Source organism: Chelonoidis abingdonii, chromosome 17 (genome assembly GCF_003597395.2).
Source record: "Chelonoidis abingdonii isolate Lonesome George chromosome 17, CheloAbing_2.0, whole genome shotgun sequence".
Lineage (NCBI taxonomy): Eukaryota > Metazoa > Chordata > Testudines > Testudinidae > Chelonoidis > Chelonoidis abingdonii.
In genome coordinates this window covers 40405908-40426123 of record NC_133785.1, presented here as the reverse complement: position 1 = coordinate 40426123, position 20216 = coordinate 40405908, and the positions used below count along the sequence as shown (strand labels likewise).

The 20216-nt window shown below is 54.4% G+C and overlaps 1 protein-coding gene across 3 annotated transcripts; it reads left to right on the top strand.

The window, feature by feature from the left end:
* The first annotated feature begins 813 nt into the window (after window positions 1–813).
* DALRD3 (DALR anticodon binding domain containing 3) lies at window positions 814–18342 on the top strand. Of its 3 annotated transcripts, XM_032781781.2 has the most exons (14): window positions 814–1126; window positions 2561–2859; window positions 2999–3279; window positions 3542–3600; window positions 3706–3828; window positions 3971–4108; window positions 4396–4466; window positions 5724–5782; window positions 6669–6751; window positions 15303–15426; window positions 15977–16035; window positions 16367–16480; window positions 17749–17817; window positions 18183–18342. In XM_032781781.2, the coding sequence occupies exons 1-14, from the start codon at window positions 944–946 to the stop codon at window positions 18300–18302; spliced, it is 1782 nt and encodes a 593-aa protein (XP_032637672.1). In that variant the 5' UTR covers window positions 814–943; the 3' UTR covers window positions 18303–18342. The 3 variants fall into 3 exon arrangements, with proteins under 3 accessions (XP_032637672.1, XP_032637675.1, XP_032637676.1); XM_032781784.2 differs by lacking the exon at window positions 17749–17817; XM_032781785.2 differs by lacking the exons at window positions 3706–3828; window positions 3971–4108.
* Window positions 18343–20216: the final 1874 nt, after the last annotated feature.

The following is a 20216-nucleotide window of genomic DNA, read 5'->3' as shown; positions in this document are numbered from 1 at the left end:
TGAGAACGGAGGGGAGATTTGGAGTGTGAGTTGCACTTCGGCCAGTGCTAGGGGTTAGGGTAGGGGCACCCAGGCCAGCGCTTGGGGGGAGGGAGGATTTGGGGGGTACTAGGCAGTGCTGGGGAATGCACTAAGCACGCTGGGACGGCAGCGCAAGGATGGTGGTGGGGGTCCGGTGACTAAGGCATTCTGCGGAGAGGTAGATTATTTCGTCTGAGGTATTCGGTGGGGAAAGTAGAGTCACATACGAGGCTAAGTTGCGGGCGAAGTTAAGTTTACTTCAGACGCCTAGAGAGAGTAGTTAAGCGAGTTGATTGGGGAAAGTTCGCGGTAGTCCAGAGAACGCGTGCTGGGGAAGATGAGGCTGGACAGGCAGCATGAGGGGGCATGGGGGTTGGGTGATGTGGAGTGGGGGCGGCACTAGGAGCCAGCACTGGGGGAGGAAATTTGCGTGGGAGGGGCACATATGCCAGCGCTGGGGGGTGTAAGGGCGGGAACTAGGGTAGCAGAGGAGGCAGGGAGGATTGGGGGGAGGGGGGGGGGGGGGGGGCCCGGGCGTATGAAGGGCGCGGGGAGCAAGCCGAGCCCAGCCGAGCCGGGAGGGGGCAGGGCCGAGGCCCTCGCTGCTCTTAGCCGCCCGGGAGCGCCCGTCCCACGGGGCCCAGCCCCCCACAGCCCGGGCGGCCATCCCACACCTAACATGGCCGCCGCCACTCACCTTCCACGCTACGGGCAAGATGGCAACCGCACGCTTCCGGCGACACCCAATATGGCGTCCGCGGAACTTCCGGCCACACCTAAAATGGCCACCTGCCTCCACACCCGAAAGGGCTGCTCGAATATGTGACGCCACTTCCGGTTAAGCAAACAGGAAGTAGCCCATCGACCATTGCCCCCGAGTCCCTGGCGGGGGGTTCCGGTTTCGGGAGCTGCCTCGGTCCCCATGGAGACGGGCGGGGGCCGATTCGGCGTGTCGGAGACCCTGGGGGCCCTGAACGCGGCGCTGAAGAAGGAACCCGGCCCCCCCGCCTCCGTCTGGTTCAAGGAGAGCAGCGCTCGGAACCTGCGAAGCCGGGACTTCCTCGCCCCCCAGGCCGCTCTGCGGCCTCTGTTCGCGGGGGGGCAGGTAGGCGGGACGAGTGAAGGGGGATGGGAGAGGGCGGGGCCTGTGGCCAAGGGGGAGGAGCCTAGTGCTAGTGAAAGGTGAGTGTGCGCCACGTTTGGGGGCGGGGCAGCGCACACCAGCCCGAAGGAGCTGGGCCTGGAGGGCCGCTGGCTCTGAGTGCAGCGGGTGCAGAGCAGGAGGGCGCCCTGAGCAGAGCACGTTGTCTGGGGCCAGTTTTGAAGCGTGCAGATCACAGGTGCTCTGTGTAAATTGCGGGAATTACAACACAAGGGCCAGCTCCGCACTGCCACACAGCAGCCGTTTGCCCTCAAGGACATACCCGTTTCCCAGGTGGTAACTCTGCATGAGAGGGAAATAAAACCTTAGGAATCGTGCAGCCTGAATCTTGCAAAATGTATCTCAAGAACTTTTAGTAACTAGAACCTCTTTCACGTCTCATTCAAAACCACCTCTGATAGCACAGCCCCCCTTTACTCCTGGGGGCATTCTGTGACAAAACATTGAAAAATGGGCGCTAAAAATATTAAACTCTGTGCACAATATTTTAAAACATTGCATAATTCTGCAAATTTTATTTGTCAAAATAACACTACATACTCATGCCAGTTTGAGTTATTTTGGTAATTTATTTCAAAATACCTGTCAACAAGTATGTCTGTAACAATACAGGCACCCACAAAAATTCCTCCTGGCAGTAAAGAGTTAAAGAAACCTCTATGACAACCCAGTTCCAGTTTCTCTGCCCCCTTCCTACCCTAGAGCCCAGTCAGGGGGAAGAGGGGGAGACACCTGCAGGCCCCTCCCCCCCACCAATACACCTGAATCCCCTGCTTCCCAGAGTCCAACTCCAGGGGGGGGGGGCCCCCATCCCAGATACCCTCAGCCCCCCAGAGTCCAGCTGCAGGGCTCCCCCTTGCCCAGACACCCATCCCCCTGCAGGAGAAACAGCCCGATGCTCAGTCCCAAGCTTGCAGAGTTTCCTGCATTCCCCCAGGGCAGGCAGGGAAGTGCAGCTGCCAGGAACCCTCAAGCTCCCTCTCCCTCTCCCCAGCAGTGTCTTCTATGTGCAAGCTGAGCTCAGGGACTCCAGCAGCAGCTAGCAGCATGCAGCCCATTTCTGCGGCGGAAAGGAAATTCTGCATGCACAATGTTAATTTCTGCAAAATTCTACATTGCACAGTGGTGCAGAATTCCCCCAGCAGTACCCCTTGCACCACACTGGGGTCCTAGGCTCACAACTGGCACCGAAGGGACAGCAGCGCCTACTACCATGGGCTGCAGTAACAGCCTGAAAGTTTAGGAATCTAACCGAGACTGGTGAGATTCCAGCTAGTTTCTGTCAGTAAGAGGGAGGAATTTGCAAGATGGCACACTGGTGTTAAAGAAGGTGTCTACTAGAGGAGCTTTTCACGGGTCTGTCTTGTCTTTTTGCAGGTTCCCAAAGACATCATAGAGGATGTGATGTCACTAAAACGCCCTGGACTACCACCTCTCCAGAGCTGCCAGCAGACCCCCCTGGGGCTGACTGTTCAGTTACAGAGACCTGCTGCCTTCCAGCAGGCCCTGAATTCTATTGCTGAGCTCACAAAGCCTTTCCAGTCCACAAGTGGGCAGAGTATTATCCTCAACTGCACACCCCTCTGGAGCCAGAGAAGCCTGGCCATGCTTAGCTTGAGCCATCTGAGAGCCATTCTAGTTACTGACCACTTGGCTGAAGTGCTCAGAATACAAGGGTCAGTGGATTGAATTCTCCAGCTCTTTAAATGCTCTTCCTTGGCTGCTTTACAGGCTCATGCTCAATGTGAGAGAGAGTAAAGAGCTTGTGTTTCATACCAGTTCTGCATGGTGAATGGTGTTTGTATTTGATTCTAGGCTGAATGTCCACCTGGTTCCTGCTGTGCCTGACGAAGGAATCCAGAAGTTCCTGCACCAGCTGAGAGTTGACTGGCCCTCGGAGTTGGAAACAACATTCATTCCTGAGGATGTTTTGGCCTTGAAGCAAGTCCTCAGCCAGTGCCCTTATGCTATAGTCCCAGGACTGGAACCAGGGCAGACGAGGCTGGCTGACGATGTAATATTTAAAGTGCATTTGAAAAACTTCCTGGTGCAGCAGAGCTTGGAGGGCTATGACCCCAACCTAGATGTCTGTCTTGGTAAGTGTCACACATTTAACGTTTGCTGTCTGATTGGGTGGGCACAAGGCTGCAGGTGGCTCCATTTTCATACAGAAAACAAGGGGCGTTTGGTCTCAAATCCCCCTTTTCCACTCCCTTTGCCCCTTCCTGGTTCTGGCGCACCAGCCTTTAGCAAGTCATGGCCCCAAAGGACACTGAGTGAGGCAACAACGGTTGGGATGGAGACAGGGTGCAAAGAGCTTGAACCTCTCTGTCTGAGTCTTTTCCTCCTCCTTGGCAGTGACTGAGGAGAAACTGCAGGTCCTGGCAGAGCTGCGACAAATGGCCTTGCGCTGTGCGGTGAGTAACCCTGCTGCTCTGGTAAACAGGGAACCCAGAGTGCCTGCCCTGTTCCTTCCTGGGCTTGGTGGGAGCCTATCTAACCAGGCTGCTGCTTTGCTGCAGGGCACGGGGCCGGGAGGCTGCTGCAGGGTGGTGCATGTGGTGAGCTGTGAGGGAGAGTTTCAGCAGCAGCAGGTGGATTTGCTCTGGAGGATGTTGGACCTGGGAGCTCACACAGCCTTGCAGGTGAGGCACGTCTCTGGCTCCCCCATTGCTGCCTCCCATGGCAGCACCCAGCAGAGGACAATGATGGGAAAGTGTTTCCTGCTGCTGTGTGAAGTTGTCTGGGTTGGGGTGTCTGAGCATGGCTCCCTCCGATTTCCCCCAGGAAGAACTCATGGTGAAAGGGGACCTTATCTCCTTGAAAACCTTCCTTTTCCTCCGCTGTAGCCTCCTCCTGTCCTTCTGGTCAAGCACTACAGATGAGAAAGGCAGTGTCCCTGCCTCCGAAGACCTTGATGCTAAGGTGATAGGGTATCGGAGGAGGTGGGTAGACGAAAGTGGAATTAATCACAGCACGGCTGGTTTCTTTTGACGGAATAAGCTGTGTCCTTACAGCGGTCTGGGACCATGCGTTCAGAGCCGGGGCTCAGGTTTGTGTGTGGTGCCCATCACCCTGGGATCTAAGCTGGTACTGTCGGGCACTCAGTATTTCATGCTTTCCAGTGCTGCCTGAAAGGGGAAAGCCCTTGGTGAAGTGCAAAAGGCCAGGGAGCTTTGTCCCAGGATTCACTCTCTCCTCCTCTCTCTCAGAAACACCTCGTCTGTGGGCCAGTGAAGGTCGCTAACTCCCCCTCTCCTGTGGGGGCACCCCAGTATTTCCAGTAAGTTGGCACTGAGCAAGGACTCTGCTGCAGCCGTTCAACCGAGCGCGTTTCACTGTGTTCTGCTGAGGTGGCTGATAATCCGGGTGTTTTTTCCTTCTGGAAAAGGGCTGCCCAACCTGCCAGCGTTGTAGAATATTCTGTAACCCTCGCAGTGCTTCTTCAGCACAACTCCTCTGTACAGAGGTGGGTAGCACAGCCAGGGAGGAGGGTTAATCGAAGTTCCACAGGGAGCACTGGGAAGAGAACCTTGGTGCCATGACTTCCAGTCTCAGTTTCAAGCCGTTAACCCTGATCTGCATAGCCCTGCAGGGCGGAGGAGCAGGCCTTGACTCCGCCCCACTTGCTCAGTGGAGGGCTAATGCTGTGGGAGGTGGAAAGAGAGGGGAAGCCCTTCTTCCAGCCTCTGTCCTGCAAAGACACTGTGGGGAGGTGAGGACAGAAGGAGGCAGGCCTGATAGGGTGTTGCTGCTGGATTGACAGCTCCCTGCAGCATCTCTGACGGGTGGGTCTGGGCATGGACAGTTGCGTATCCAACCTACTGTCTGCCTCCATTTCTTGCTCTGCTCTGGCCAGAGATTCGTGCCCGGGTCCGTGGCTGATGCAGGGCCCCGGGCAGGAAAGAGGTCTGCATCCTTAAGATTCTAATCAACGGCTTTCTGATTTCCTCGGCCACTGAAAGGCGGGAAAGGCCACTTAGACCTCCACTCTTCTGCTTCCTGTGAGGGGCCCAGCTCGATGAGGTGTGGCAAAGGCCCAGCTGCCCTCACATCATGAAGCAGGGTCCCATATTACCGGTTCAGTAGCAGAGGGGCCCAGTCTCTGGCAGCGTGGTCAGGAACACAGCCTTTCAGAGAGTGGGTTTCAGTTTGATGCTGTCCTTGCTGCACGAAGCTCTGTCCCAGGTTGTTTTCACAGCCAGTTCCAGCTTGCTGGGTTGCCACTCTGCTGCCCAAGAGAAATGAGCCCTGGTCTCTTAGCCCAGCCTCTCTGGGCTGGCAGAGCTGGAGCCAAAACCCTGGCAGCCAATGGGAGTGGGCAGAGATGTGACCAAGGGGGGATTCATTGCTACAGCACGCCAGTAGGAGTGCCCCTTTCTGCAAGGTGGCTCTTTTGGACGCTGTCCGATCCCCAGCTCTATTGGGTGGGTGTTGCCATGGTACTCAGATGGGCCAGGGCAGTGCCAAGTGCAGCTGAGAGCTGGCAAGGGGACGATAGCCCTGGGCTCTCTTGCATCACTGCATTTATTCCTCCCAGGCTTCGCAGGTGCCAGATGTACGAAGCCTCAGTCATGAAGTATGGAGACCTTGTTCAGGGTAAGGTTTCATGCCTTTGCTTGGCCAGTGGATGCTTCCTCCTGCTCCTGCACCTTCATTGGCCCAAGGAGACCAGGCAGCCCCTGGAGTCTCTTCGCCCTCAGGTTGCATTAGTGCAGGCAGCCGCTCACCAGAGCTAGTGGCACCCGCGGCTCCTCCTGCTGCACATTGGCTGTTGTGTGTGTGTGAAGTCTCTGGAATTAGCTGCTGGAGGAGTAGTGCTCATGGCTCTTCTCTCCCTGGCAGCACTACACCACGCTGCCACAGGCCTGCTTTTTCCAGAGTTCAGAGCCTTTCAGTAGCGCACCCGCATCCGAGCCACAGACATGGTCCATGGATTTCAAGCAGATTTGCAGGGTTCTCCCAGCCAGATCAGCAGGGACTTTAAGTCATTCCCACCATGAGTGTCTGCTGAGCCTCCGTGAAGGGTGGACGTCCAGTGAGGAGGCGTCCAAACCACCATCACCAGGCTACTAGCTGGGGCCTCAGCAGAGACCAATCGCTTCACAAGCAACAGCCAGCAAGCTCCCTCTTGCCCCCAGGCCAGGCTCCTGGGCAGGGCTGAGATATGACGATGGGGAGAGAAGTAGGGAGCATGCCCAGCCAGGGCCAGCATGGCATGTGGAGAGAGGAGGCGCTGGCCCCCACAGCCGTACCCCAGCTTCCTGCACTAAGCTCACAAAGCCCGTGTTCCCCAGGTGGTGGCTGGGCTGCCACCCTGACGTGCCCTTCTCTTCTGGCGAGAAGTGGACCTGTCCCAGCTATGACCACGAGTGCCCTGCTCATGGTGTTTGACTAGGGAGTGTGCAGGCTTAGCAGGTGGCATGGCTGATGGGCTCAGCCAGGCACTTCGAGTTGTATGTTCTTTGCCACAATTTCTGTGCAGATGACTCTTGGACTGAGATCATCAGCGTCTTGACATCAGCTGCCATGAGGTTTGAAATGCTGAGTACAGCCCATCAGAGTCAGGTAAGCACAAGAAGGAACCACGTTGCTTTTCCTTCCTGGTTACTAAGAGGCAGTCCCTGTGTATGCTGCCCCTTGGCATTAGAGGGGCCACAGGCAGTGAGCAGCATCCCACCATCTACAGCAGGGGTCCCCAACGCAGTGCCTGCGGAGGCCATGGCACCTGCAGAGGCATCTAAACGCGCCCACATCCTGCCCGGTGGTTGAGCAGCCACCGAAATGCCACCAAAATTTGGCAGCGACGCCTCTGGATGACGCTGCTTGCCACCAATAAGAAGCATCATCTAGAGGCATTACCGTCACAATTCGGTGGCATTTTGGTGGATGCTCAAAGGTTGGGACCACTGGTCTACAGGGCCTAGGAATGTAGGGAGGACAGATAGCTGGGAAAAGGCAGTCAGTACGTTTCAGGGAAAGGACTCTGAGACAGACAAGAACCTGGAAAGCCGTGACCCTGAGAGACCGAGGAGATAACACACAGCAAATCAGAGAGGAGCTTCTACAGCGATATTGTAGTGGAACAAGTTATTCTGAGCTACAAACCCAGAGCAAGACAGCAACAGCAAGTCTCCTGCCAGTCACCTGCAGCAGCGGGTTTGGGTGTGGCTCTTAGCACCAGGAGGAGGGGGAGAAATTAGAGGGACCTCAGAGACAAGTAACAAAAATAGGGATGGGTCAGGAAAGGCTTAGGAGGAAAGGTTAGAGCTAGACAGCTCTCTTTTGGGCTCCTAAATGGCTAAGGAGCAGGCCTTTGAAGGAGGTTAACGTGGGGAAGGAAGGGAATTGGTCAGGGTGTGTGTCATAGCTTCCTACTCAGATCTGAACCTTAGAGTTCAGAAAATGAGATGCTAGTATGAAACCTCCAAGCTTAATTACCAGCTTAGATCTGATAGCGCTGCCACCAGCCAGGAGTTCCAGTGCCTGGCTCACTCTGGTCTCCCCCAAAACCTTCCCTGGGGGACCCCAAGACTCAGATGCCCTGAGTCTCACAACAAAGGGAAATAACCCCCTCCCTGGATGACCCTGGAAGATCACCCTGTTTCAGTTCCTTGAAACGCAAACCAGAGAGATCAGGTTTCTCTCACCCTCACTCAGAGTCCCTGCAAATGCAAGCTTTGTAACTCTACCCAAAGAGATTTTCTCTTCTCCCTGTCTTCCCCTCTACAATTCCCTGGTGAGCTGCAGACTCAATCCCTTGAGCCCCCACTAGGAAAAAATCACAGGTCTAAAAGAAATTTATATAAAAAGAAAGAAAAGCATAAAAAATGTCTCTGTCTCAAGGTGACAATATACAGGGTATTGGCTTAAGAAAAAAAATGAATAAACAGCTTATCCAAAAGAAATACAATTTAAATATTCCAGCAACTACACACATGTAAATACAAAAAAAACAATATAAGCCTATTGTCTTTCTACCTTTGTACTCACAACTTGGAAAGAGAAGATTAGAAAGCCTGGAGATAGAGTGATCCCCTCAGAACTAGAGAGCAACAGACGACAAACACAACGCCAACTTCCTCCCTGAGATTTGAAAATCTTGTTTCCTGATTGGTCTCTGGTCAGGTGTTGGTTCCTTTGTTAATCCTTTACAGGTAAAAGAAACATTAACCTTAGCTATCTGTTTATGAACGCCCCCAAATCGCAGACAGTGGGGAACTCACTGCGGTGATATCTTTCTAGAACTTAAATAAACAGATTATAAACACATGCACTTTTACATATACTACTAAGTATGTAACATACAAGATTCTACATTTTAAGGACATTTTTAACAGTGTATTCTGGGAAACTCTCATAGGAGAGTGCATCAGCTACTTTGTTAGAAGCCCTAAATATGTTGAATTTCAAATCAAATTTTGGAGAGCTAAACCCATTGAGAAATTTCTTATTTTCCTTGGAAGTATGAAGCACTTAGCGCCATGGTCCAGTTTGTAGCGGAACCGCCGTCCCAAACGTATGGGCGTAGCTTTTCCAGGGCGACACAATGGCATAGCATTCCTTTTCACTGACTGACCAGTGACTTTCCCTTCAGACATTCTTGCTGGAAACACCGACAGGATGGAATGTGATCCGGTCCTTCCTGCAGAGAACTGCTTTATACCCGCTTAGATGCATCGGTGGTTACTAGGAATGGTTTTGTCAAAGTCCGGGCCTTAGCACCAGGTCAGACATGAGCATCGCCTTAAGTTGGGTAAAGGCCTCCTGACACTCATCATCCACTTAACTGTATTTGCTGGTCTTTTTGGTCAAGTCGGTCAGTGGGCGCGATTTGGCTGTAGTGTGGTACAAATTGCCTGTAATACCCGGACAAGCCTAAGAAGATTGGACCTTTTTTTTGACTTTGGACAGGCCACTTTTGGATAGCATCCACCTTGGCCTGTAGGGGGTTTATGGTTCCTCGACCCACCTGATGTCCAGAAGTCACTCTGTTTTGGCCGATTTGACACTTTTGGCCTTAACAGTTAGTCCGCCGCTGATGCGCTTAAGACCTTTCAGTGTACTAGTGTTCGGCGCAGGAGTCTGAAAAAATGGCCACATCATCAGAGGTAGGCAACTGCATATTCGCCCAGTCTGCTAGTAGACATCTACCAGCCTCTGGAAGGTGGCAGTGCATTCGCAGCCTGAAAGGACAGTACATTAAATTCATACACCCCCGCCTGGTGACGAATACTGACCTCCTTGCAGGTTCATCTAGCGGTACTGCCGTACCCCTGGTTAAGTCTATTGTAGAGATGACTGGGCACGTCCCAACTTTTCCAAAGCTCATCGTGCGTGGCATTGATAGTTGTCCGGACGAGTTACCGCATTTAGCTTACAGTAGTCCAGCAAAGTGTATTTCTCCATCTGGTTTGTACCAGAACCAGGAGTGCCCATGCACTGGTGGATGGGCGGATATACCATCTTAGCATGTTCTGGATTTCCGTTTTATAGCAGCTTGGGCATGAGGAGACACCCGGTAGGTGTGGTCTAATTGGGGTGAGCATTACCTGTGTCAATGGGACGGTATGCCTGTTCAGTCCGTCCTGGGGTGGCTGAGAACAATGGGCGAAGCTAGTGCACAGCTCTTTGATTTGTCGCGCTGCAGACGTTCCGATGGTTGAGAGGTTCACCTTTCCACGCCACTGTCCTTTTTCCCTTCGTAGTAGAACCAATCAGGCCACTCAGGTCATCTCCTCCCTGCACTGTAAATACAAACCTGTAAGTCTCTGGAATAAAAGGCTTGAGAGAATTAACATGGTACCTCAGGGCTTTAGGAGGAATTGGGAAATGCATGATGGTAGTTCACAGTTCCCAGGCGCTCTTGGACTGTGAATGGCCTTCCATGATGCTTCCATCTTATGGGCCTGTTGTGCTTTAAGACCATAACCTGGTCTTCTACCTTGAAGAACGCTCTCTGTATGTTTTATCGTACGGCCTTTTGCTCTTCGAGTACCTTTAGGTTTTTAGCAAGGGCTAAAGAGTGTCGAGGGTGCTTTGTAGGTTGCTTACAAAGTCCAGAATGTTAGTTCCTGGAGAAGGCATAAACCCTCCATTGCTGCTTCACCAACTGTAATGGCCCTTAACCTCGTGGCCATACACAAGTTAAATGGTGAAAACCCTAAATGGGATGGGTACAGCCTGTAGGCAAAAAGCAACTGCTGCAACACAAGGTCCCAATCATTGAGTGTTCGTTGACAAATTTATAATCATGCCCCCAAAGTTCCATTAAACTTTCGACCAGGCCATTGTTTGAGGTGGTATGGGTGGCAACAAGTGATTCAGCCATGTTTCCCACAGGTCTTCATGGTTCCTCTAGAAATTAGAATCCTGAATCTGTAAGGATGTCAGAGGGCCAACCTACCTGGCAAAAATGTCTGTTAGGGCCTGGCACACAGCTCTTAGCCCTGTGTTGCTAGAGTACTGCTTCGCCATCGGTAGCAAAGTCCATAAAGTAAATACGTACTGCTTCCCTTGGGCGTCTTTTTGGAAAGACCCAGAATATCCACAGCTACTCGCTGAATGGGACTCAATTATGGGAGTGGCTGGAGAGGGCCTTGACCAATTTTGGGCTTTCCCACTCTTTGGCATACCTCACAAGACCGGACATACTTGCAACGTCTTGCCATCCCTCCAGTGGAAGGACTTCCCCACCTGTCTTTGTTCTGTTCACCCAGCATGGCACTGGGATGATCATGGGCTAAGCTTAAGAGCTTCCCTGGTACTTAGTTGGAACACCAACTGTTTTTGCGGCTGCCATTCTTCCTGGTGTCCACCAGAAAGAATTTCTTGTATAAAAAGTTCTGGTATAACAACCGGATCGGTTAGAAGAGCTGAGAGGCGATGGGGTGCTCCGTGCCGCGCCCAAGCTTTCTGAAGGCTGTCATCAGCTTCCTGTTCAGTCTGGAACTGTCCCTTGAGGCTGGGGACACCAGTTCCTCTTAGACTGTGGACTTGGCTTGTCCCTCTGAAGCGATGTAGGTGATGGGGTTGATTCCATTGCGGGTGAACTGCTCTCCGCTGGTGCACCTGGTGGTATTTCAGGCTCTGGCTGAGCCTTTGGGTATGGTGTCTGCGCTTCTGCCAGTTCAGGCTCGCTGGCGCCCTCTGCGTTGAGTTGAGATGTTGTTGCGATTGTGGTGCTGATTGCTGTTCCAGTTCCGGGCCTGGACTGGAGTGCTGTGGCTGTTTCAATTGTTGACAGGGGATCCGGTCACTACCTCTGTCTGGGTCTCGGGTAACACAGACGGGGCTCTGTGCGGCTCAGGCGAGGAATGGTCTGGAAGCTTGCCTGGCTTGGCTGCGTGTAACCATTCCCATTCTCTTGGCCGCTTCACCTGGTTGGCCAAGTCTTCCCCAGTAGCATGGGGATGGAATAATTGTCATAGACTGCAAAAGTCCACTTTCCTGACCAGCCTTGTACTGGACAGGCAGTTCAGCTGTAGGCAAATCTACAGCTTGTGACATGAAGGGTAAATGTCACTTGGCCTTTGTTGATGAGTTTGGGTCCATGAAGGATTGGTGGATAGCTGACACTTGTCACCGTGTCTCTCCATGTGGTAACCTTCTTTCCGCCCACCCTCAAATTTTCCCTCGCTCCAGGGGATTTGAGGCATCTGGGCCTTTGGGTCGTTGCTGTGAGGGTGGTGTATGAGTTGTACTCGTTGGGGTTCTTTGGGCAGTTGGCCTTTATATGTACCAGTTTACACTTAAAGCATCTTCCGGCTGACTGGTCACTGGGTCGAGGTGATTACTGGAGGAGATGGTGAGGTGGAAGAATAGGGTGTCTGTGGCTTTCCTTGGTTGTAGGAGGGTCTTGATTGCCCTCGTTGTAGGGTTTATTGTCGGTGTGCCCCCGGGTATTCATTTCCTTGACAGTAGCTTTCTTGCTTTCTGCACTTCCATCCATTTGGCTCCAACTCCCCGCCTCAGTAGATTTTTGGGTTTTCTCTTGTATGTACCGTGTTATTCCTCAGGAACACCGCCAAGAGACTGCTCATTTGTATGAGGAGGTGCAGTTCGTCCAGGGATTTAACATTGGTTCCTGATATCCAGGCCTCCATAATTTTCAACGTAATAGGCGTGTCGGAAATGAACATTGGTTTCCTCTTTGGTTCTGAAACGCCGACGGGCATGATCCGTTATCCCCATTCTGAATCTGGCCTTGGTTGAAACAGTTTATAATCGTTCATCTGTCTTGCATTTCAGCGGCACCTCTGCTAAGGGTCCACTGAGCTGTGACCTCAGCTCTACCATGTACTGGTCTTCAAGATGCTGTACCCAAGGCATGCTCTTTCAAAATTTTCTAAGAAGGCTCAGTGTCATCACTGCCTTGTAGGTGGAAATTTCTTGTGCTGTGAACCATATTGGCGAAGGGTTGTTAGGATTGGCTGGAGCATTTTGCCTAGCTCGCTAACTCCAGTTCATGCTTCTCTCTTTTTCCTCTCTTCACTTTCTTTTTTGTTTTTCCATTTCTTTTTGTTGTTTCTCCCTCTCTCGTTGGGGGCTGCATCTTTGGCTTCTTGTTTCTTTTATGGCTGCATCCTTGGTTGCCTGTTCTCTTTTGAGCTGCCAGTTTGATTTGTTCTTCTTTTCTTTCCACTCGACCTCTTTTCCCATTTGTCGCCTGTGCTCGCGTCTTTGATTTGTTCTGGATTCAGTTTTCCTGGAAGTCATGGTTCCGTTTTCTGTGTTGGGTGCCCTCTGGTGTTTATTGTCTGAACTGCTGTTCCTCTGCTGCCTGTTTGGTTTTGCCTAGCAACAGTGCCTTTTTTTTCTTCGTCTAGCTAATCTTTCAATGTAAATTAAACCAAAAACCATTTATTTGCATGTGTGTTCTGCTGGGTACTTGACTCACGTCGGAGTTCTATTGTTTAACAAATACCCTTTGTCAAACTTAATGGTCCTTGCTTAATATGCAAGCCAAACTGACAACGAGAGAAACAGAAAATATTTTTTTCCTCTGGATCCTTTCAAACCCAAACCCTTCTCTCTGCTTAAAACCCCTAGCAGAGAAAAAAATATAATATCCTACTGGTTCTGGATTCTTATCTTTATCCCACGCTAGCCAACATGTCATAGCTCCCTACTCAGATCTGAACCTTAGAGTTCAGAATGAGATGCTAGCAGAACCCCAAGCTTAATTACCAGCTTAGATCTGATAGCGCTGCCATCAGCCAGGAATTCAGTGCCTGACTCACTCTGTCTCCCAAAACCTTCCTGGGGACCCAACTCAGATGCCCTGAGTCTCACAACAAAGGAAATAACCCCTCCCTGGATGACCCTGGAAGATCACACCTGTTTCATTCCTTGAAACGCAAACCAGAGAGATCAGGTTCTCTCACCCTCACTCAGAGTCCTGCAAATGCAAGCTTGTAACTCTAACCCAAGAGATTTTCTCCGTCTTCTCCTCCACCATTCCCTGGTGACTGCAACTCAATCCCCTGAGCCACTAGGAAAAAATCCAACAGGTCTAAAAGAAAAAAAGACATAAAATGGTCTCTGTCTCAAGGTGACAATATACAGGTTATGATTTAAAAGAAAAAAAATAAACAGCCTTATCCAAAAAGAAATACAATTAAAACATTCCAGCAAACTAACACATGTAAATACAAAAAACCATATAGCCTATTGTCTTTTCTACCTTTGTACTCACAACTGGAAAGAGAAGATTAGAAAGCCTGAGATAGAGTGATCGCCTCAGAGACTAGAGCAACAGACGAGAACAAAGAAACACACACCAAAACTTCCTCCCTTGAGATTTGAAAATCTTGTTCCTGATTGGTCTCTGGTCAGGTGTTGTTCCCTTTGTAACCCTTTACAGGTAAAGAAAATTAACCCTTAGCTATCTGTTTATACAGTGTGACGACAAACCAAGGGATGAAACGAAGCAAAACAAATGGAGCTGATGATCGGGAATCCTTTGCTAGCAGGGAGCCTTTAGTAACCGTGCATTGGTCTCCAAAAGCATGGATGGGGCCCTTGTGTTGATGTGTGAATGGTCAGGGGAAAGCTGTGGCAAATCTGCCCTGAGGAAGCATTCCATGGTTCCAGCTGGGGCTAGGTGTGACTGTACTTGCCCAACTCTTCTTCCCCCAAAGAATAAATGTAAAGTAATGCACATTGGAAAAATAACCCCAACTATACATTCAAATGTTGGAGGCTAATTTAGCTACGAGTCAGGAAAAGTTCTTGGAGTCACCGTGGATAGTTCCTTGAAGATGTCTACGCAGTGTGCAGAGGCGGTCAAAAAAAGCAAACAGGATGTTAGGAATAATTAAAAAGGGATAGAAATAAGATTGAGTATCTCTTATTCCCTATATAAATCCATGTCCCATCTCGAATACTGTGTACAGATGTGGTCTCCTCACCTCAAAAAGATACACTGGCATAGAAAAAGGTCAGAAAAGGGCAACTAAATATTAGGTTGTTTAGAGAGTTCAATGAGAAAGATTAAAGAGGCTAGGCCTCTTCAGCTTGAAAAGAGACTAAGGGGGACATGATAGAGGTATATAAATCATGAGTGATGTGGAGAAAGTGGATAAGAAAGAGCTATTACTTATTCCCATTATACAAGAACTAGGAGTCACTATGAAATTATAGAAGGTTTAAAACAATAAAAGGAAGTTCTTCATGCAGCGCACATCAACTTGTGGAACTCTTACCTGAGGGCGTGTGAAGGCTGGGACTATAACGGTTAAAGGGAACTGGATAAATTCATGGTGGCTAAGTCCATTCATGGCTATTAGCCAGGCTGGGCTAAGATGTGTCCCTAGCCTCTGTTTGTCAGAGGGCGGAGATGGATGGCAGGAGAGAGATCACTTGATCATTGCCTGTTGGGTTCACTCCCTCTGGGGCACCTGAGATTGGCCACTGTTGGTAGACAGATACTGGGCTAGATGGACCTTTGGTCTGACCCGGTACGGCCGTTCTCATGTTGTGTTAGAAGGCCAGAGTCAGATCCCACCAGGGGAAAGTGGTGCAGGGGCTCATGGGAATAGGGATGAAGTAGCCATTGCTGGGCAGACCACTGAGGAAAAAGTGAGAGAGGAACGGAGCTGGTTTCCCCCCCCCTCAGATTTTCCTCGACCTGGAGGACAGCAGCATCTCCACAAAGGGAACGAAAAGCGGAGCCTTTGTGATGTACAACTGCGCTCGGCTTGCTACGCTCTTCAAATCGTACGAGCAGGCTGTGGAGCAAGGTGAGTGCCAGGACTGCCTGGCCAGTCAGCTGCGGGCAGGACGCTCTGCTCAGCTCAGGCCCCGAACCAATTCAGGGAACGACCTCTGGGAGTGATGGCAGCAATTGGCCAGGCTAGGTCTTACTGCTCGTCAGGGCCCACGAGAGGCTCCAGGGACTCAGGGTGGATGGACTCATAGCCCTCGGTCTGACTGAGCCAGAAGGCAGAGAAAATCCTTTGTGAATGGGCCTGCAACAAGCAGTCTGACAAAACCGCTCCAAGGGGTGGGGTCCAACAAGCCAGGCAGGCCCAGCCTACTCACCAAGCCCAGCAGGGTTCAGGCCAACGGCCCCAGCATCACAGCAGGAAGGGGCTGGGAAGGCTTCCCCCTGCAGTGGGCTGGAAACAGCACCAAAAGTGATGGATGATGTGACTGAGGCAGCTTCGCTCACTGGGAAGGATCTTTTATGTTAGATTCCTCCAGGCAACAAACCCCTGCCCATCTCTGAGCTGCTGCCAATTGCAGATCTTCCCCAGATCTGTGTAACTAGGCACTGAACTTCTATTCCAGGTGCATACCCGGCCTTCCCCCCAGCATCAGAACTGAACTTCTCCCTGCTCAGAGAAGAGGTGAGTGGCCCAGGGTGAGGGCCTGGACCAAGAGACCCAGGGCTGGAGGGGCTGCCAGTCAAGCTTATTCTCACTTCCCCCCTCACCCCACCCCCAGCCATTTCTTCCTGTATTTGGGAGGATCAGATCCACTGGAATCTCAGACAGCCCAGAGTTCAGACTGGCTCCCAGGAGAACCATCAGTGGGCCTGATGGCTCTGTCCTCCCCTGCTCTGGCTTCCAGTCCTCTCCACCTTCCAGTCCTGCGGGGCTATCCGAGCTGGGCATGGGGTGAGGGGAGAGAGCTCCGGGGGCTGCTGGGAGGTGACTGACATTTCTATTCCTTCCATAGGGCGAATGGCTTTTGCTGTTCAACTACATTCTTCCCTTCCCAGAGACCCTGAGCCAGGCAGCACAACTGCCCCTCTCCAGCAAAGGGATTCGAATCACAGCCAGCACAGAGGCGGTGAGATCAGCGACTCTGGGGGCGGGGATGATCTGCAGGCTACCATCCGCCCACCCCCCGCTGAGGGCTCTGGGCAAGCTGGCTTACTGGGGACAGAGCCCCAGGCGGATGCGAGAGCTGCTCCAGCCTGGAGGTTTGCAGGTTGTCTGTGGAGCACTGGAGAGGGCTGCTTTGGCGCTGGAGCCACTGTTCTTGAAGATTCATTATATGGCTGCAGTGCCTTGAGGTTCCAGTCAGAACCAGGGCCTGCTGAGCCCTGTAGAGTTCAGTCTGATCTATCACAAGCTGCAAATTAGTTTGGCAAACAGGAGTGCAGGGAGGACAAGTAAGCAAAAGCCTGCAGGGACTAAGCCTGGCTGCTGCTAAATAACCCTCTTCCAAACAGCGGCACCCCTTGCTGCCTTGCGGGGGGCACAGCATTGTGCCTGGCAGGAGGGGGGGGGTCTGCAGGAAAGCATGCTGCCCTTACACGTTCGTTCATGGAGGGAGGGACTGATTACAGGGCAGCGGTGAGCGAATGGGTGTCCCAGGCTGACAGGCCTAGCAGTGTGGTGGGGCAGTTCGGGGCAGGGGTGGAGAACAGGGAGCTAGTCTCTTGTGTCTGCCTCCAGGGCATTGCCCCAGGGGGACTGTCCGAGAGGGGATAACCCCAGCAGTCTGGCCGGGCACCTCAACAGCCTGGCGAATGAATGATTCAAGGCAGAGGCAGGCTGGCCACAGGTCCAATGGAGGCAGCAGCACAAGCTGCCTTGCTGAGAGCAAGAGGAGCTCATGCTCTGTGGCCCATCCAGTCCTTCGCCTCTCTGCTGAGCTGGCCAGGCCCAGGGTGCTGTGCAGCAACGTGTGTCCATGGGGCCCTGGCCACTGCGGTTACAGGCAGGCTGCTAGCCACCTTCTGCTGGGCTCCTCTCTGGGCATTTGTATAAAGCAGTCGTGCAAGCAGCCTCTAATTGTGGTTCTCCGCTGGGACTGAGGCCCAGGCTGCTCCCTAGAGCACCTCCTCTGAGGGCCACTGCTGCTTTCCCATTCCTGGGAACCCAGCATGTCAGTAGGAGCCCCCCGTTCCTAGCCCCAGGGAGGAGACAGGTGTGGAGCTGCTGGCTCCAGCCAGGCAGTGCTGGACGTAGGGGCAGTTGGCCAGGACCGCGATGGGGTGATTGACTAGGCAGACCGGGTGTCACTGTGCAGCCACCTAGCAGGGAGCGAGCACACAGTCCCTGACCACCCCCGGGAAGGAAGGTTTCTAGCAGCTCTGCTTTGTGTGGCAGGTGTGCAAGTTCCTGATCCACCTGAGCATGGACTTCAGCTCCTACTACAACCGCGTTCACATACTGGGGGTAAGCGGGGACCCTCCTGGGAAACAGCCTGCTCTCCCTCCCGCCCTGCCACGGCAGCAGCAGCTGCTGCTCTCCCTCTTGCCCTGCAGGCTTCAGTGCCCAACTGGGCGTGCCCCTCCATGGGAAGTGAATGGGATGGCAGTGCACTAACGGGGTGCCCAGCTAGGAAAGCCTGGCTTGCTGGCTAGGGCACACTCCCCCTGCCCAGCTCAGTGGCGGAGGACACCCATCCAGCAGGGGGGCTGCGACAATGGGGAGAAAAGGAGGAGGGACTCCAGGACGCCTTCCCTACACTGAGCAGGAGCTGTGGGGAGCCCTGCCCCTGGAGCACAGGGAAGCTGCAGCCGCTGCCCCCTCTCTTCCAGGAGCCACTGCCTCACTTGTTCAGCCAGATGTTTGCTCGGCTACAGCTGATGAGAGGAGTGAGAGACGTGATCCACAGGGCCCTGGCTACCCTCCACCTGCCTCCTCTCAGCCAGATCTGAGCCATGCGGCCACCACGCAAGTGCCAAACGGGAGCGCAGAGTCTGTTGTGAGGAGTTAAAGGGTTAACCCTGTTTTAGAGGGTGGGGGAGGGGTTCCCCACAGGTTTAGCTGCTCTCTGTTTTGGAGCAGAAGGGGTTAAATGCCCTTTCCACAGCTAGTGCAGCCGCACTGCTGGCCCCCCAGCCGCTGTCAGCCCTTGGCAATCTGGGGCACCCGCAGGCCAGGCCAGGCCAGGCCAGGCCTCAGTTGTGTTGGAACAAGTGCTCCTTTTGGCTGTTTCGCTCTGAACTGGCGCCAGGGACACGTGTCCCTGCCCCGAGCCTACAGCCTTGGTGTTTGGGTCCCAATACACATTGTTATGGAGCAGGGGCTGTTTTCTTGTTTAACCCCCGCCACACCCTCCGCCCTTCCAGTCCTGGGCCCCCTCCCCCAGCTCTGCCGTGCCCCGATAGAGACCCCCGCCCCACAGCTCTGCCGCGCCCCGATCCAGACCCCCCCTCCACAGCTCTGCCGCGCCCCGATCCAGACCCCTGCCCCCCAGCTCTGCCGCGCCGCGATCCGACCCCCGCCCCACAGCTCTTGCCGCGCCCCGACAGACCCTCTGCCCCCAGCTCTGCCGCGCCCTGATCCAGACCCCCCCTCCACAGCTCGCCGCGCCCCGATCCAGACCCTCTGCCCCCAGCTCTGCCGCGCCCCCGAGTCCAGACCCCCCCTCCACAGCTCTGCCACAGCCCCGATAGAGCCCACCGCCCCCCAGCTCTGCCGCGCCCCGATCCAGACCCCCCCTCCCAGCTCTGCCGCGCCCCGATCCAGACCCCTGCCCCCAGCTCTGCGCCGGCCCCGATGCCAGACCCCCCTCCAAGCTCTTGCGCGCCCCGATCCAGACCCCCCGCCCCACAGCTCTCGTCCGCGCCTGATCCAGGACCCCCCGCCCATCCAGACCCCGCCCCACAGCTCTGCCGCGCCCGATCCAGACCTTCTGCCCCCAGCTCTGCGCGCGCCCCGATCCAGACCCCCCTCACACAGCTCTCGCCGCCCCGCATCCGACCTCTGCCCCCAGCTCTGCCGCGCCCCGATCCAGCCCCCCCTCCACAGCTCTGCCGCGCGCCCGATAGAGCCCCGCCCCACAGCTCTGCCGCGCCCCGATCCAGACCCCCTCCACAGCTCTGTCCGCGCCCCATCCAGACCCTCTGCCCCCACTCTGCCGCGCCGATCCAGACCGCCCCACAGCTCTGCCGCGCCCCGATCCAGACCCCGCCCCACAGCTCTGCCGCCGCCCCGATCCAGACCCCCCCCCCACAGCTCTGCCGCCGCCCCGATCCAGAGCCCCCCCACAGCTCTGCCCCCCGATCCAGAGCCCGCCTCCACCCAATGTCTGCCCCCGCCCCACAGCTCTGCCGCGCCCCGATCCAGAGCCCGCCTCGCAGCCCAATCTGCCCCCGCCCCACAGCTCTGCCGCACCCCGATCCAACCCCCTCCACAGCTCTGCCGCGCCCCGATCCAGACCCTCCCAGCTCTGCCCGCCACCCGATCCAGACCCCCCGCCCCAGCTCTGCCCGTGCGCCCGATCCAGACCCCCCCCCCACAGCTCGTGCCGCGTCCCGATCCAGACCCCCTCCCAGCTCTGCCGCGCCCCGATCCAGACCCCGCCTCAGCCATTGCCCCCGCCCCCAGCTCTGCGCGCCCCGATCCAGAGCCCCGCCTCCAGCCCAATCTGCCCGCCCCACAGCTCTGCGCACACCCATCCAGACCCCCCCGCAGCTCGCCGCGCCCCGATCAGGACCCCCTCCACAGCTCTGCCGGCCCCGATCCAGACCCTCTGCTCCCAGCTCTGCTGCGCCCGCGATCCAGACCCCCCACAGCTCCTGCCGCACCCGATCAGACCCCCTGCCCCCAGCTCTGCCGCGCCCCGA